Source organism: Triticum aestivum, chromosome 5B (assembly GCF_018294505.1).
Source record: "Triticum aestivum cultivar Chinese Spring chromosome 5B, IWGSC CS RefSeq v2.1, whole genome shotgun sequence".
In the NCBI taxonomy this organism is placed as follows: Eukaryota; Viridiplantae; Streptophyta; class Magnoliopsida; order Poales; family Poaceae; genus Triticum; species Triticum aestivum.
This window is the reverse complement of record NC_057807.1, coordinates 476,033,937-476,047,322: the sequence shown is the minus strand read 5'-3', so window position 1 is coordinate 476,047,322 and position 13,386 is coordinate 476,033,937. Positions and strand designations below refer to the sequence as shown.

Genomic DNA, 13,386 nt, shown 5'->3' with positions numbered 1-13,386 from the left:
ATTGTCGGCCTCATCATCCACCGACCTGGTTGCCTACTTCGACACCGACTGGGCTGGTTATCCCAACACTCGTCGATCCACCTTTGGCTATTGTTTTACCTCTGGCCCTCACTCATATCGTGGTCGTCTAAACGACAACCCATGGTGTCACGTCCTAGTGCCGAGGTGGAGTACTGGGCGACTAACGCCATCGCTGAGTGTTCATGGCTTCGACCACTTCTTAAGAAGTTACATCTTAACGTTCCCAAGGCCACCATCGTCTACTGCGACAATGCCTCTGCCGTCTACCTCTCTGCCAACCCCATTCATCATCATCGCACAAATCACATTGAACTTGACATTCACTTCGGCGCGAGCAGGTGGCTATCGGACACGTCCGCATCTTGCATGTTCCCACCACTCAGCAATTCGCCGTCGTGATGACCAAGGGGTTACTGGCCACTACTTTTGAGGAGTTTAGGTCCAGTCTATGCATCACAAGTGACGTATTAACTACCGAGAAGAGGGGGGGGGTGTTGAATATGTGATTGCATGTATCACTTGTATGTCAAGCCCACCTCATCTTCCATGCATAGTTGAGGATGTGGCTACCCTTGTACATCATATATACGTATTTATACATTCGATCAATACATCGTGAGCTGCATAGCCAAATCTATTCTCCTACACACAGGAATAAATGGAGCTTGTATTGCTGAAATCGCCCCCTTGATCGTGGAAAAGGTCAAGACACAAGTCGTGAACAAAAGGACTATAAAGGATGTGATTCATCTACACGCATGGACATCCGACATTGTAGTAGAGATGTCGACTGAGGGTCTGATTCAGTTCATCCATCTCTGGGATAGACTGATCGATGCGGAAATCACTCCAGCTGTGGAGGACAAGATGGTCTGGCAATGGGATGCCTCAGGCATGTATACGGCTAGCTCTGCTTACAAGATGCTTTGCGAAGGGGGCATGGGATTCCAATGTGCATCTGCAGTTTGGCGGTGCTGGGCACCGCTCACTTGCAAGATCTTCATATGGCTGGCCTTGCACTATCATCTTTGGACGTCGGACCTTAGATTCAGGCATGGGCTACAGGATCAGACTTCAGTTTGCTACCTGTGTGATCAGGAGGAGGACACTATGGACCATATTCTACTTCAGTGCGTTTTTGCTCGACAGGTCTGGTTCCTAAGCTTTAGGAGACTTGGCATAGATACTTCCGCACAATCTGGAGGATTGGTGGGCAAAGTCGAGGAAGCGTATTACCAAGACCTACCGCAAATGCTTTCTGCATCCTAGTTTGCTGGAACTTGTGGAAACACAGAAATGGCAGAGTATTTGCTACAAATGCTATCACAGAGGAATGGGGCAATGTTGAATTGATACATCGGGAACTTTTGAGATGAGTGTCGGCAGGAGGAAGAGGAGTCCAACATTTATTTGAGTAGTAGAGTGCTTGAGTTGGAGTGGTGAGTTCGATGTGCCAACCGATTGTGGTTTGGCCATCAATTGTAATTCTTGTAACTAATCTTTGCCTTCTATAAATCAATGGTACATATTTTACGTACTCTTAAAAAAATTGGCTTGCCTTGTAGATTCTCTTCTATCTGATTTTTCAGTTTCAGAGTTTTTTGTTACTGAGCTGAATGAAAAGTTTGGCGCTCCGAGCGCCTCCTGTTGTTGAGGTAAAAAAAGAAAAAAAACTCGAGAGAGAGAGAGAGAGAGAGCGCTGTCCTCTGTGGTGTTCATCCTTACCTACTCCTCTCCCCTCCTGAGATTCAGTTCTATATAGATCGGGCAAGTAACACACGTGGACCTAACCCTCGGCCGCTTGCTCCGCTGCCCTCTCGTCTCTCCCTCGCGAATCTCTGGCGGCGCCGCACCGCAGGCGCTGGTGGAAGGACCGGCCAAAGGCGGCGGGTTGGACGGGGGCTAGGGGAACCAGGAGCACCCCAGCGGGCGCGGGGGCGGAAGGCGGCGAGCGGGGAGGCGGGGAACCACAGCGGTGGCGGAAGGAGGCGATCGGGGACGTGGGGGCAGGCAGGAAACAGCAGTAGCGGCTGGTCGGGAAGAGCAGCGGTGGTGAGTTTCTCCTCTCCTCTCTTCATCTAGCGTCTCTGGAACCCGATAAATCTTGGGCTATTTTTCTTTTGCGGGGTAATATAGAACTAGTAATCAACTGCCTCCTTTTCGTAGATCATACTGTCGTCGCTAATACGTACTACTTCTTTTGGATGAATTCTATGCCGGGGGCAGAGACACTAGAAGAGCTTAATATAATGCGATCAGTCTTTTTTTGTTTGTTTGAAAGAAATCCGTCTTTCGACGTGCACTTCTTTTCATGTTCGGCCGAGAGTTGCGCGTCTCAATGTTTCACTGTTGAGAACACATCTCTTTCTCCGTCAATGCAACTGTGGATTTATGATCCAACCCCAAGTACGTTAGAGACAAATTATTCACTGTGAGCACCCTTGTTTCAGCACAACATCACTGAGAGGTAGTTGTTTGCCATGCAAAAAATTGGATTCATCTGGTGCTGCAAAATGAACTTCTCTGTTGTTTACAACAGAGCATGTACGTAGTGTAAAATGTTCTGGTTGAAAACTTGGCCCATCTTCCATCTCCTGCTGATTGCAGAGAATTTGCAGTAGATGAAGTTCGGAGTTTGGTTCAGAGGCAGGCAGAGGCCAAGTTTTAATCTGCCATTCGTTGCTTACAGAGCACTCGGTCACGGCGATGATTGTCTGGGCAATGTGTGGTTAATGGCCATGGAAATGCCAAGTAGAGCGGACCCAAACCGAGGTCATTTTATCATCACCAATGTGCACTCTCGTTATTGCTTTATGCTTACCCATATATGTTGTGAGTTGGTGCCAGTCGTTTGTTCATCATTTTGGTTATCTCTTATAATGAGCTGCTATGGCATTGTATTTGCTAGTAGTTGACACTCTGACATGCTTCCTCTGTGCAGATCACAGATCGTGAACGCGCAACTGCAATGGCTCCGGTATTCCTATTTGACATTATCTATGGAAACTAACATGACATGTTTGAAGTACTAATTCTTGTTTTTATTTCTTAGATTTGTGGGAGCCAAGAGTTCTTGGATGATCTGACAATCAAAGTCTCTCGCTCAGTTGTACTTGTTATGTCATTCGAAACCCGTGGGACTCACCGTCAATTTATGGATATGCCACCGATGGAAGGAGAAGAGCGAGATCGTTATATTCAACAAAACATGCGAACTACCCATTATAAATCATGCACTGGTTTTATCATTGGAGCTAGTAAAAGAGTTATCTTTATAGCTGTCCATCATTCGCAAATCAACACAGCTGCTTTTGATACTTTCAGTGTTCGTTTCCATGATAATAATGAGAAGGCTGCTAAAATCTTTATCAAAAAAACAAAGTCAGTCACGATATTGTCAGTAGAACAGCCTGATCACCCTTATCATCCAGTGCTCCGCAGTAGAAAGAGGATTGGCAGGGACGATGTCCTCATTCTATCAAATGTGCACTTGGGTTGCTTGAATTCGTACCAAAGTTCTGTTATGTAAGTTTTCCCACTCTTACAATTTTTCATGCAGCTTAATAACCATATTTGGTGCTGTTGATTAATTGTACGCTGACCTATTGTAGTAACCCAACAACTGAAGCTATTGCCAATCCTGCTGATTCCGACAGCATCGTGCCGAGAAGTGGGAAGTGGTTTACTTTTGGTTGTACAACCAAAATTGAAGAGCTACTGGGAGCACCCGTATTTGACTTCAGTGGTCTGTTTGTTGGTTCAGTAGACACCAATCATCCAAGAATATGGAGTGATGAAGTTAATTGTTTTTCTGATCTGATTTATGCACGTCATGCCCGGTATTTTTTCAGGAAGACAAGGAGGAAAATAGAGGTACATTGATATTTACTTAGAATGGCATAAAAAATAAATGGTTTCGTGTAACTCTAGTTACACTTGTGTCAATATAGAAGAAATTGATGAAAGAGCGAAAAAAGAAGAAGATGGGAGGTTAGAAGAAGCAAGAAGAGAGGTCATGAGCAGGTCAGACTTTTGATTTTCTGCATACTTCTGATTTTGCTGCTGCTATTCTAGCTTCTATCAAATTGGTTGTAGGTGCTTTAGAGTTTAAACACGTCGTTCAATTGAATTAATCTGCTTTAAACAGTTGCATTGTTAGTACAAATGAATTTTGAAAACGACCGAGGTTGTTAATTTGGCAACTCAGTTTCTCAATCATTTCTGACTTTGTGGATGTGTGTATTCGATTGCCTTTCTTGCAATTGAACCTTGTACACGTAGTTTGGATTTTGTTCAAGTGGTGTCAGTGTAAGAGCACAAGCTATCATACCTTCTCTTGTGCAACTCCAGTTAAATGCACCTGTTACATACTACAACATGTATTTTTGTTTATAATATTCTTGTCGGACCCTTCCCTGGACCCTGCGCAAGCGGGAGCTACATGTACCAGGTTGCCCTTTTTTTCATTTTTTGATTTGAATTCCATGAAAGTTCCTATACTGTATGGGAGTAACACAAAAATTAAGAAACTTATTTTTGGTTGCACTTGATACTCAGAGTGCTCTTTTCAGACAGTGTCTGTGATTGTGATTTCTGTGAGAAATCTTGGTATATATGATATGTAACATTAACTTTGCGCTTTGATTCCTTAGCTTCTTTCGTTCATTGTGCCCTACTCCTTTGAACTGGTAATAAAATGTTTACAGTTAGAATGCAACAATTCTTCTTCACACGTGGTCCTGGATTAATCATTTAACTGTATGAGATTGATAAGTAGTGCAGCGTGCTATCATTTGCACACTGAAATCCTAATCCCTGCATGGAGATCACAAGCTATGGTTGCCTATATAAGTACGACAGCAACTCTAGATTTCTATCACTAGAAAGAATCAGTTTGTATGGTGCTGCATGTCCATTTTTCGATCACTAGGAAAAATAAATATGAGTTGAGCTAGTCTAATCACACTATATCTCCATTTGATTTTTATCGAGTTACTTGTAACAGTTTAGCCGATTGTAAGTAGAATTTTACTAGAATCGCACCTTCCGTTTTTCTTTTGACGCAAAACCTTGGATATTTTCAGTAAGAATTGACAGTGTCAAGAACTCAAGATTAGTAATTCCGTAGATGGTTTGGTTACTACTCAATCTGTATTCTTATCTTTCTCCTTACTTGTTTGGTCACTGAGAACAGTTCTGCATGTAATTCTTATGATTCAGGATGCTGACTCCTATGGTCTAATTGCAATTTTGTACATGAAGTGTCATGCCTTCTTCACCAACTCGCAGTGCCTACAAAGCTTCAATTCAACTTTATTTTGAATGTCACAATGCATAGATGCAGTCTTTACCAAGTTCACTGAACATTGCTTTCATGGGTGGACCGATCATAAGCAGCCTGCTATGTTTGTCTCATGTATCTCAAAAGGATAGTTTCATCTCAGCCAAACTATGGATCAGTCTTCGTTGTGCTAAATGAGGGTATACAGCTCAGTTTTGCTCATTTGGGTTCAGCAGTTATCTCGTTTGACTGATAAATCTTGGTTTTACTAGGTTGATTTGTGTGTTACTTGATGGTTATATTTCTTGAAGTCATCAGGCGAATAATTTTATTTTAATCATTAGAGCGTTAGTTGAACAATATCAGGTTACACGTTGTCACCAGGTTGACTGCTAAGTTGTGCAAGAGTTACACTGCGTGTCTACGTGGTGACTTGCTAGTACATGAGTTACCGTAAAGTGGGGATGAGGCTTCAAAATACATCTCTCGAGTGACCAATACAGAGTAGTTTGAGTGGAACTTCTGTCACTCTAATCCCTGTTGGGCTCAAACCCTTTCTGCCATTTAATCCCCTGCACAACAATTGGGAACCATACTCCCTAAGCGCGCGTATACTCAAGGCAGTTTACTACCCTGATTGTAATATTCTGGAAGCCGAGCTAGGGAGTAATCCGTCTCAAGTCTGGCGCTCTATACATGAAGGCCGTGACACTCTCAAACCGGGCATCATCAAGAGCATCGGGACAGGGAGTGAGACGAACATCTGGCATGAAAATTGGATACCGCGAGACCACAAATTGAGGCCGGTCTGTCCCAAAACTTCAAACCCACCGCAGCTAGTATCAGAGTTGATTGATCACAGTAATGCTTGCTGGTGCGTTGCTGTGCTGGATGAGCATTTTTATGCAATGGACAAGGAGACGATCCTGAATATCCCGCTAAGTACCCGAACCCAAGCTGACTTCTGGGCCTGGCACTACGATAGAAGGGGCGTGTTTTCAGTTCGGTCTGCATACCGACTACTGGCTTCAACAAAACAGCAGAGAATGGACTGGTTGGAACATGTTCCAGGGCACTCTCATTGCGAGGCAGACAAGAGATCATGGGGTAAACTCTGAATTTGAGCATCCCGTCCAAGATCAAAGTTTTTGCTTGGCGTCTAGCCAAGACTTCTATTCCAACTGGAATGTCCAACTGGAATGTCCGGAACCATAGAAATATGAGAGATACGCTGGCTTGTTCTTTATGCAATGCGGCGATTGATACCTGGAGGCATTCGTTATTTGATTGCCACATGTCCTGATGCGTGTGGGCACTCGCCGAGGAGGAGCTGACAGAGGTTGCTATTTCAAACCGAACGGAGGATGCTAGATTATGGGTATTTTGGCTGCTTGATACCCTACCGGAGGAGGTGGTTCAAATTTTACGATGTGGTCCATATGGTGGGCGCGGTGATGTGCTATTCATGATGATCAGTACCAAAGCCCCCTGAGCATCTCGGTTTTTATCACAAAGTTCCTGGGAGATCTTGACTTGATGGCTGAGAACAAGCTTCGTTCAACCAAGGTCCAGCATGTGATGCCGAAGGAATTGCATGTAACAGCTGATAATGCAGCGACCAAACCAACCAGACCGGCGGTGTGTCTTGTGGTAGGAGAGGCGCTGCAGCGGTCATTTGCCGAGATAAGGCAGGAGCTTTCTTGGGAGCTTCAGCCAGAGTTTTCGAAGGCCTTACGGACCCGCCCTCGCTAGAGGCGCAAGCATGCAATGAAGCACTTGCCTTGGCTACTGACCTCAACTTGAATGATGTATGTGTGACATCGGACTGTGCTGAAGTGATCTCCAAGATCGGGACTGAAGCTCCTTGCCACTACACATTGATATTGCGTGAGATTAGTTATCGCTCTACTCATTTTCAAGACATTCGTTTTGTTCATGAGAGTAGGAAGTATAATTCGGAAGCACATTCGCTTGCGAAAGCTGCACATTCGGAAGCACATTGTAACTACGCCCGATATCATCTGTATTGCTATGAACATCCAAATTTAATAAAGTTTACAGATGCTCAAAAAAAAATTGGCTGTTCTTTAGCCTTGACGCGTAGCAGTTACGATGATTCAAGCTTGCGACATTGGTATATCGCTTCACTCGTTGGTCAAGGAGACCAAGTACATTATGAGTCTTTGTAGAACTAGTATTACTCATATTAGTCATTCTCAGAATAAAGCTAGTAAGAGCATCTATAGCTGGGCGCTCCAAACCGGCCACAAATGCCCGGGCCGCCTGCCCGGTGACTGGCAGTCATGATTTTTTGACCCCGACAGACGCCTCAAACAGGCTTTAAACGCCCCAGCTTCCCCGTCGGTGCAGCTCAGACGCCGGCGTTGGCCCCTCCCTGCCTGGGCATAGCTCCGACAGGCGGCCTGCGCAATCCGCGCCTCCCCTACGTCATCCCCTAGCCTTGTCGGCTGCTGCTCCCCCACGTGGGCAGCGGTGGGTGTTTGTGCCTGCCACACCGGCCCGGACGCGCACGCCGGAATCAGAGGCGCGCGCCGCCCCCCTTGAGCGGCAGCGAGAAAGGGAGAGGAGGGAGGTGGAGCAGTCTGTGCGTCGCCGCCGCGGGATGCAGGCGGAGGCCGACGAGGACGCGTGGCTCCTCGAATGGGTCTACCGCCGGTCACTTACGACCGCGGAGACAGACGCGCGGCGGCTCCGCCAGAAGGACGCCAACGCGCTTCGGATTGCCATTGAGCAATCCGAGCGTGAGGCAGCGGAGGCGGCTTGGCTCGTGAAGCTCAAGCGGCAGCATGACAGGGAGGTCCGACGGGTAAAAGGGCTTGTCATCCTTTTCAACGACGGCGGCTCCTCGTCCGACGACTCAGACGATCCGCCACCAGCTGCCGACGCCTACAGTTGCGCCGACGATCGGAAGGGCAAAGGGCCGGCGAGGAAGTGGTGAATCTCCACCGTCTCCGTCTTCAATTTATAGTTTTTAGTAATGTAGTTTAAATTTGTCTGTCGTTTATGTGAATTATGCGAACTTTGGTGATTTTTTGGACATCCGTCGGTGATCTTCTGGTGATCGGGATGTGCATTTCCTTGTTCGATTCTATGTTTGTGTGATGATTATGTTCTTTTTATCTACGTTGCATGCTAGTATGGATATGAGGGACCGGATATGAGATATACAAATGTGAACGACAGAATTTGAGTGCCTGGTCAGTGCCCGCAGACGCGTCCGGGCACGCCGCGTGCGTTTGAGGGCCCGGATTTGCAGGTCGCGGCTGTAGATGCTCCAACTCCCTTTGTATCTTTATTTAGTACAAAGAAGATAACTCTTGTTTCAGCAGATTAAAATCGTAACTACATCAAAACATCCATCCTACAAACAATTTCTCTGTGAAGTTGGATAAGAAGAAAGGAGTTTTAATTACTTACCATCAAATCTTTCAAGCCCCATGGATTCGAATGTCAAAGTCACACACAGACATTTATCATCGGCATACAGAAGAAAACATGTTGGAAGTATTATTGGCCACCATCAATTAACTACTCTCTCCGTCTCATAATGTAAGAGTGTTTTTTGACTTGTCCCTGCAAATGATCCATGACAGTATGGCCAAGTGCATCACTCTACATAAGCCTAAGTTGTCATTCGAGGGAATACTATCAATCATCATAGCAAACTGCTCACTGTCTGTTATTAGTACATCCATATAACTGGTCATTTCTCCCACTGTAACACCAAAAGATTAACTCTTTTGAATCTCCGGACCTAAAACAACACAACAGAAGTTGGTAAGAGAAATGGAAGAGTCGTTATAAAATGGCTTAAATAGAAGATAGAAAAACACCATCAAGAAACTTTTGCAGTGTGATAGATTCCTCAACGTGTTAACCATCTTACTTTGGACGTTTCAGCTAAGTCATTGACATTAGGGGCTTCTCCTGCTAATTAATTAAAAATTCCTTTTACAAATCTCCTGTTCAGATCATTAGCTACACATGCCGATCTTGTGTCCTGACCATTGTAAAGCAGCATCTTGAGATGAGTAACAGAAAATAAGATGGAGCACGGAGCAGGAACAAGTTTACCTCCTCGTATACTGAACACAATTGTTTGTGCAAACCCTTCAGTTTAGCCTCCTGCATAGCAAGATGAGCCATACTCCATGCAAATCATGCATCCTGATTGCAGAACATTATTTTAAGATGTGAACAATAAAACATAGATGCACGTGCTCCTTGCAAAAGCAAAATATTCAAGCAGCTATTAGAGAAAATATGCATACATTTGAATGGCTTAAGAAAGCATTGGCATTTTATTTAGACTCAGCCCCCTTCCCCCGCATCGCCTAACCTAGGCGACACGGGGGGCGATATGCCGCCACCGGCCCAAAGGCCTCCTCCCTCGCCCTCTCTCCCCTGCCGCCGCCGGAGGCCACGCCCGTAGCCTGGCCAGTGATGGCGGCGGCGGGGCTTCACCCTCGCGTGGTGGATGCGTTTTCCCCTGGCGGCGGCAGCGCACGGAACTGCGGGGCACCGGCGGCGTGGAGCGACTGGTTCCCGGCGGCGAGTGTGACAGCGGCGTCAGCGCAGGCGCGATACCGCGGCAGAGGAACCCCTATGGTGGCGGCCCAGATCACGGATCTCGCTGTACCCAGATGGGTTTCGGCGGGTCGGCGGATCTGGTGAGCTTCTACAGGCGGGCATGGTGGGCCTGACGAAGCCGGCCTAGACACCATGGTGGTGCCATGGCCGGTTAGGCGGCGGCGGCTTGGATTCTCCGTCCAGTCCTCGGCAGCGATGGCGGCGGTTCGTGTACAAGTTGCTTGATGGAGGTCCTCTGTTCAGATCCGGGTGAAAACTTGGCCAAGTTGCTTGACGCCAAGTCTCCACTACACCATTAATGGCTGTTTGGGTGAGCAGGAGGAGGAAGATGTCTGGCGTTATGGTGACGTCGATGGCAGAGTGGCCTGACAAGGTAGAAGCCTCAATATCTTCTCTGAAGACGGACCTGTGGAATGATGGCGGCGACGACACATGTGAGTGTGTCAGACCAGTTTGTGCCTCAGACCCAGTATGTGGCTCGGCTGGGGCTTTCGGCTTTTGATGATAGACTTAGGTGAGTGGTCTGGGTATTTGGCCCAGCTAGCACCCCTTCATCATATGGACAGGAGTAGTGGCATATGTTGCCAAGATGGCGGTTTCAGACATATTGTTGTAATACTTTGTAAGGTCCTCGAGAATAATCAATAAAGTGGCCGCATGCATCTCCCAGATGCAGAGGCCGGGGTTATTTGATTCAGGGTGATAAGAAAAGGGAAAATCGCACGAGCTGCTAGGTTCTGAAAAAGAATAAAAGGCAGCATACTTCTTGTTGCTGTCGTCGGACAGTTGTTGGCTTGCTGCCTCCGGCTTGTAGCTGCTTGCTACTACCTCTTGCGTATCCGAGCCTCAATCTAGCAGGTCACATGATTGTAGTACAGCGTAGAACTAAAAATAGATAGCTCAACTTAAACGAAAGCCACAAATCAAGATCTCTCTTCCTTTATCAGTAAATCATACATATTTCATTTTTGTCAGCCCAACAATAAACTGTACATCACATACTTTTGGACCAGGCTTTTTTTACTATTGTCTATCACAAATGAAAAAACAATACCACATACTTGCATTGCTTAAAAATAGGACCTTGATAAATGCCCCACATGTGGCACAAAACATTTCCGCCTTGACGTTTTTTATGGCAACTTTAGTTACTCGGGGATGGTAATTTTAATTATGAAGCATGACAACTTTCTGTTTAGATGGCAAGTTTCAGCTTTTTTGGGGTTTCATTTTTTTCGGATGGCAATTTAGTTGTAAACACGGCAGGACGGTGTTACTTCGTGCCACATGTGTGGCACTTATCATTTGGGTAAAAATATATGTGGGCTTCAATAATCGTATAACTACAGATATTTGTCATACTCATAAGAAAATTAGTGCATCAAGTAAAAGAGGAGATGCACTTGTATGGTGTCAAGAACAAAGCACTTATTGTTGCCGAGCCTTCTTAATCAGACATGTCTAATACTTCATAAGGGCATCGCCAACGCCGACCAGCAAATCTCCTCCTGCATCCATCCTCGACGCCGGGGAGGGGGGGGGGGAGGAGGGTTGAGGGGGTGGGTGGGGTAGGACCAGTCCATGGACTCGAATGCGGGAGGCCGCCATCTAACCGTGTCCGCATACATCCGAGCTCCCTCATTTTTTTAAGGTCTGCACGATCAAATAGCCGCATACATAGAGTGCAGATGTTCAAATAGCTGCATGCAATACTAGTTTAAAATTTTAAAAAGTTCAAATGTTGCATCCCTACATTGTTGTCCCCTTTAACTGCCCACTGATTCTCAATCATATCTTCCTTCAGCTGCTCGTGAGTTGGTCGATGCTGAATTTTTTGATGCATTAGAATAAACTCTTTAAATGTTGGCCGGATTCTGGTCTGAAAGTTGGATAGGATCATCCATGTTCTCAAATTCTAAAGTTGCGGCAGCATCGTCACCCTCATGCTTGACGATCATGTTGTTCATGATCACATAACATGTCATCACCTCCCACAAGGTCTTCGGATCGTATTGTTTAGCAGGTCCACGAACAACTGCAAAACAGGCCCGCAGAACTCCAAATGTCCTCTCGACATCCTTTCTAGCTGCTTCTTGTCTTTGGGCAAAGTGAGCTTTTTTCTGACCAACTGGGTTAGAGATGGTGCTGATAAAGGTAGCCCATGGAGGATAGATACCGTTACTAGATAGTAGCCCATGTTGTACTCATGTCCATTGACAGTATAGTGGCAAGGAAGAGATTTTCCTTTAGTCTGCCTCGCAAACAACGGTGATCGTTGCAACACATTGATGTCGTTGTGAGACCCAGGCATGCCAAAGAAAGCATGCGAAATCCAAAGATCATGTGATGCAACTGCTTCAACAATGATGGTGGGCTTCTTAACATGACCCTGACATTGCCTTTGTAAAGCCTTCAGGTAGTTCTTCCATTTCCAATGCATGCAGTCAAGAGAACCAAGCAAACCAGTCCAACCTCTTACTTCTAAGATTGCCAAGAGCCTCTTGATGTCTACCACTGTTGGTTCTCTCAGGTACTGAGGTCCGAACACGTCGACCACGACAGTTGCAAAGCTAACCATGGCATTTCCGCATGTGCTCTCAGACATCCATAGGTACTCGTCCCATGAATCAGCGACTATGCAAGCACCCATAGTGCCGCTGTGCACTTCTGGTAAGCAGAGAAGCCAATCATTCCCACGACGCCCTTCTTCAAGACGAAGTAGTCATCATAAGACTAGACGCCATGGTACGAACAATCGAAGACAGTCTTGCGCATTTTAAAACGCCGACGAAACTGGTCAGCAAAGAGTGCATCCGAAGCAAAGTAGTCGGCCATCAGTGTCAAATGGCTTTCGCGGTCTGCGGATGGTTTGTGGGTTCGCCTTGGAGATGCCCTAATTTCATATCTGGCATCTCGTCCTCACCTACATCTAAGGCCTCCAAGATCCCATAATATCTTTAATCAAGTTGTTTTGTGGTGGATAACAGAAATCCGAAGATTAGAGTCAGAGCGAGAGACGCGTGTGATCTGTATATGCATGGAGTGTCTGTAGTCATTACTTACTGCTACTTAAATATTGATAAAACGAGATCTAGACTCCCAAAAAGTCTTCCCAGGATTTAGATCCTTAATTTTTTTCCTACAGTGAACATTTGATTCGCCAGTTTTGCTATTTCACATTTAGATGTGAAATACTTATCTCACATCTAATAGCATCTCCACCCGTCCCCCCAACAGGCCCCCAAGGCACCTTTTTTATCACCGGCGCAAAAAAAGCATCCAATCGTGCCACCAGGAGCCCAAATTTTGCCGGTTTTGGCCGAAATTAGTGCCGGCGGACCCACGTCGAACCCAGCGCGCTGGGGGGCGATCGGGGGCGTCGGGGGAAAGAAAACTGACGCAAAAATAACCCGCGCCATATTTCCACCCTGTGGGCCCACCGAGTCAGCGACTAGGCTTCATCGTCCTCATCG

The 13,386-nt window shown here is 46.2% G+C and overlaps 1 protein-coding gene across 1 annotated transcript; it reads left to right on the top strand.

The window, feature by feature from the left end:
- Nucleotides 1–1,773: 1,773 nt before the first annotated feature.
- Nucleotides 1,774–5,579, top strand: LOC123112580 (uncharacterized). Its single transcript, XM_044533610.1, has 6 exons — nucleotides 1,774–2,073; nucleotides 2,963–2,998; nucleotides 3,074–3,546; nucleotides 3,633–3,894; nucleotides 3,972–4,044; nucleotides 5,242–5,579. Exons 2-5 carry the CDS (start codon nucleotides 2,990–2,992, stop codon nucleotides 4,014–4,016), a joined length of 789 nt encoding a protein of 262 aa, XP_044389545.1. The 5' UTR covers nucleotides 1,774–2,073; nucleotides 2,963–2,989; the 3' UTR covers nucleotides 4,017–4,044; nucleotides 5,242–5,579.
- The last annotated feature ends 7,807 nt before the right edge of the window (nucleotides 5,580–13,386 follow it).